The following is a 4,700-nucleotide window of genomic DNA, read 5'->3' as shown; positions in this document are numbered from 1 at the left end:
TGTCAGTTGACTACGGCAAGAAGTCCAAGCTGGAGTTCTCCATCTACCCAGCTCCCCAGGTGTCCACAGCTGTGGTGGAGCCCTACAACTCCATCCTGACCACCCACACCACCCTAGAGCACTCTGACTGTGCCTTCATGGTGGATAATGAGGCTATCTATGACATCTGCCGTAGGAACCTCGACATTGAGCGTCCTACCTACACCAACCTCAACAGGCTCATTAGCCAGATTGTTTCCTCCATCACTGCTTCCCTTCGATTTGATGGTGCCCTCAATGTTGATCTGACAGAGTTCCAGACCAACTTGGTGCCCTACCCCCGTATCCATTTCCCTCTGGCCACCTAYGCCCCAGTTACTTCTGCAGAGAAGGCTTACCATGAGCAGCTCTCTGTCTCTGAGATCACCAACGCCTGCTTTGAGCCGGCCAACCAGATGGTGAAATGTGACCCTCGCCACGGCAAGTACATGTCTTGCTGCCTTCTGTTCCGTGGTGACGTGGTACCCAAAGATGTCAATGCTGCCATTGCCACCATCAAGACCAAACGTTCCATTCAGTTTGTTGACTGGTGTCCAACTGGTTTCAAGATTGGCATCAACTATCAGCCTCCCACTGTAGTCCCTGGTGGAGACCTGGCCAAAGTCCAGAGGGCTGTGTGCATGCTGAGCAACACCACTGCTGTGGCAGAGGCCTGGGCTCGGCTTGACCACAAGTTTGACCTGATGTACGCCAAACGTGCCTTTGTGCACTGGTATGTGGGTGAGGGCATGGAGGAGGGAGAGTTCTCTGAGGCCAGAGAGGACATGGCTGCCCTGGAGAAGGATTATGAAGAGGTAGGGGTTGACTCCATTGAGGGTGAGGGAGAGGAGGAGGGAGAAGAGTATTGAAATGCCCCTGCAGGCAAGCCATTGTCAAACACTGTTACTGTTGCATGATCTTATTATGAYACCTAATAAAACATTGAATCAATTAGCTATTTGTTCTCTTGGACCTTATTCACCACCTTATCTTGACAAAAAGAAAGACATTAGTACAGTTTTGGGGGGATTTTAATGGGGAAAAGACATAAAAATGTYTGACTTCACAGTAGTTTACAATACTATTCACTGATAAAACTTCCAGTATAAACATTTGAGGATGCACATTTAAGTTTGATGGAAATAAGCCAAATTATATCCATTAATGAACTTTCAGTTAAAAATAAATATATTAAAAAAACGATAAAAGAAAAAGCWAAACATTTCAGAYGACAGATGAAAATAAGATGTTTCTATGCTGTTGTGTATTTGGCAGTTGAATGGGTTGTTTTCCATTCRCACCAGCCTGTCATCGAGAAGTGGGCTGTTCTCTATAAGGCCCCATCAACTCAGAAGGTTCCAGAACAGTAGAGACCCAGAGCTCCAACCAGGACTGCTCTCAGCGCTCTGGGAGGTGGAGCCAACCACAGACTCCTCCTTCAGAGGAAGGTAGGCTTTGAACCGTCTGTGGAACAAAAGGAMAATTATTAATTACATTCATTTTTTGCAAGGCTCACTTACAAAAATATGTAAATCTCAATGTGACTCTTCTGGTAAAATAAAGGATAAAAAGGTMATGAGAAAAGTGTTATCAATGGTACAATATGCTGCATACAGTTGCCCTGAGACATGGCTATACAGTGTAGACAGACACCATAGGGGTCATGTCTCAAGCAAGCTGAAAAGGTTATACCTTGTGGTGATATGGAACTCTTCAGAGAGCTGTGACTAGATTAGACCAATGTTGATTTGTGAACTCACTTGTAAGTTGTAAGCCATGGGTTCCTGCACCAGGCAACGAATCCCGAGACCGAAACCATAGAGAGAACAATGGCTCCAGTGCCAAACACAGGACTGAGGTCAGACTGGAACTGCACACCAAAAAACCCAGAAACAAAATTTGTGTAAAAACAAACTTAATATAACATCAATATTACAATATATTAATTATTATTATTACCCAGAATAACAATAGGTGTTGGACTGATTGTCAGCAGGACCCAGGTTCATAGACGTGGAGAGGCGATGTGGCAGCGAGAGACATCTTAACAGTCCATACCCACGGCACGATGAAACCAGCCGCCTTTGCCTCAGATTTTTAAGTGCTTAATCCTGGATTTCAAAATTTAGCGAGTGCGTCTGCGTGAACATGCCATGACCACGGATCAAGTTCGTTTGGGTCAGGGACACATTCAGGGAACTTCCAGAAAAACTGGTCAATATATGTCCGTTTGCATCACAAGAAGAGTGCACGAGGCGAATGGACCCGTCAATTGAAAAAGTGACGGCACGTTACCCAGTACTTGCACTGCACGAGACATGGATGGCGCGGACCACTAGATAAGATTACCACTATCAATCTTAAAAATAAATCACTAGGGGTGGAATCCGGGCATAAAAACTACGCTCTGAGACGTTCACTAGTGGGTATTCTGCCGCGAGGTACGACCTGAGGGTACCGTGCCACCAAGCCTTCCCACAGGAGGTGGCACGCTCTCTGTGGGAAGGCGGGATTGGATGATAACCAGAACAAGCGCCAGGGGGTCAAGCACAACGGGCTTCTAGTTGTAATAACTCTAAGGGACCGGAAGTTCACCTTTTGCATCATTACCATGGGTTGTATATTATTTAAGATTGACTAAGTGTTTTTGGAGGGTGACCATCGCCTTGCACGCATGATTGCCTTCTGTGCAGCTGGTACTGGGCGTCAACTTGTTTCAGTGACTCCGGGCATCTCTGTACTTGAGTACATAAAACCAGTTGCTGTCAACATTCTGAGAATCTCCAACCCGATTTGATCGAGCTCTGCGCCAGAACTAGTTATATCACCACTGCGCAAATAGTAGGCTAAAGTTTGGAGCCCAGTGGGAGAAAATGATTTTTAAATCCACAGGAATATTGAGTGGTCATGGTCAACTGGGCGACGGAGGTCTGCATTCAAGACGCGTGCTCTTGGAGCGCTCGGGTGTCATCGGCGGATTAATTACTCAGATCTCCGCAACACTCTATTGGTATGTGAGGGATCAATTAGGGCTCATAGATTAATTATTGGAGGACTTGAGAACAGGAGTAAGGGTGAAATATGGATATGGAGGTAATAAAAAACCTGTATAAAGTTGTTTTACACAAAGTTTCAACTTTGGGTGCAGTGTTTCGCGCAGTGTTTTGTATACCATGGGATTTGGCAAATTGATTCCAATCTAGCCATTATTATGAGCCATCCTCTCCCAGCAGCATCCTGCTGATTCTGGGGCAATGAAACTGATGCCTAGTAAGCCTAAGTCTCTAGTGGTGGACCGGAATATAGGTCTAAACATACCCTAGTGGAGTTAGTGGATTTGGTCCTGCTTAGAGGTTTTAGGTAGGGGGAGGAAAGGTGGAATAACTATGGTGTGATTTGTCTGAGACACGTCTCGTTCCTAATTGGGTGGCTGGAGAAGAATAACTCACACCTCCGCTTATCCATGCGATGTTGGTCCTGGGATCGGTGCGGTCGGCAGGGCAACCATGGCTACACTTACAAGTGAGCACAAATTCAACATTGGTTAATCTCTCAACAGGCTCCTGAAGAGTTCCATTATCACCACAAGGTATAACCTTTTTCCGCGCTTGAGAACTTGACCCCTATGGTGTCTGTCTTACACTGGTATGCCAGTGTCTCAGGGAAACTTATCAGCATAGTACCATTGATAACACCTCTTATCTCAATCTATACCAACTGAAACGACACGTGAGGATGATCGACTGGTTATAAATTTGTAGAACGAGATAAAGGAGAGGTGTGAGCACTACTTTCATTCGTACTCAGCCCCCCACTCTTAAGGAGTATTCATGAGTCTCTAGCTAATAACAACAACACCTCTATTTATTATTAACAACACTATTAGCAGCACAAATTTCTCTCTAGTCTCACGGACGGTCTAAGACACAGACCTTATACTCTCCTTCTACCCCTCGATATATAGGCACAGCTGAGAGAGTACTGTTGGGTGTCGATTGACCCCTCCCAGGAGCGCTGAGAGCCACCAGCCTATGCACGGAGGCGCTGGAGTTGCTCCTGACCTCGGTCTGAACCGAGTCTGAGGGCTGGGAATTGGGGGCTCAGTCAATAATGGATACTGAAGGAGATACATGGAATAGGACACTGCACGCGTAACTGCGTATCAAAAAACATGAGCAAAACGTCGGTGCGTAACGTGTGGTTTTTAGTATATTAACCATGGGCACAATTCACAACTACCTATACTCCACGTTTTCCACGCCATTACTCTGACTAGAAATGCACCCACGTCCTCCCGATTAGTGAACCAGCCGCCTTGGCCTCAGATTAATCCTAACCTGGAATTTAAAATCATTCTTGCATTTGTCAGATTAGTCTGGTCAGGGAAATTCAGATTCAGAAAACATGTCATGATCCCAGAGAGGCAATTCATCTTGCAGCAGTCATAAAACATATCACATCTAAAAAAAAAATACAAAGAATCCGGTCCTTAGAGTTCCCTGAGTTTTTCTGACCCTGTGTCTGTTCTCCCCGCCTTTTCCCACAGAGTGTGTGCACGGGTTGTGCGCGGTGCAACTGTTTTAAAAATGAATTTTAATAATATTAATTGCCATCCACAACCGCATTGGTGTAACAGTCACAAGTGGCCCCACACCCCAGACCTGGAGTGCCAGCTTGGTACT

At 45.7% G+C, this 4,700-nt stretch overlaps 1 protein-coding gene across 1 annotated transcript; it reads left to right on the top strand.

Annotated features, from left to right (window-relative positions):
* Positions 1-5: 5 nt before the first annotated feature.
* On the top strand, positions 6-974 carry LOC112079975 (tubulin alpha chain-like; the record flags this gene model as incomplete). Its single annotated transcript, XM_024145772.1, has 1 exon — positions 6-974. A coding segment is annotated over one exon (882 nt), but the record flags the coding sequence as incomplete, so codon positions are not given.
* Positions 975-4,700: the final 3,726 nt, after the last annotated feature.

This window comes from Salvelinus sp. IW2-2015, unplaced genomic scaffold, assembly GCF_002910315.2.
Source record: "Salvelinus sp. IW2-2015 unplaced genomic scaffold, ASM291031v2 Un_scaffold10680, whole genome shotgun sequence".
Taxonomy (NCBI): Eukaryota; Metazoa; Chordata; class Actinopteri; order Salmoniformes; family Salmonidae; genus Salvelinus; species Salvelinus sp. IW2-2015.
Note: the sequence above shows the minus strand (reverse complement) of the source record. Positions and strands in the feature narration are given on the sequence as shown.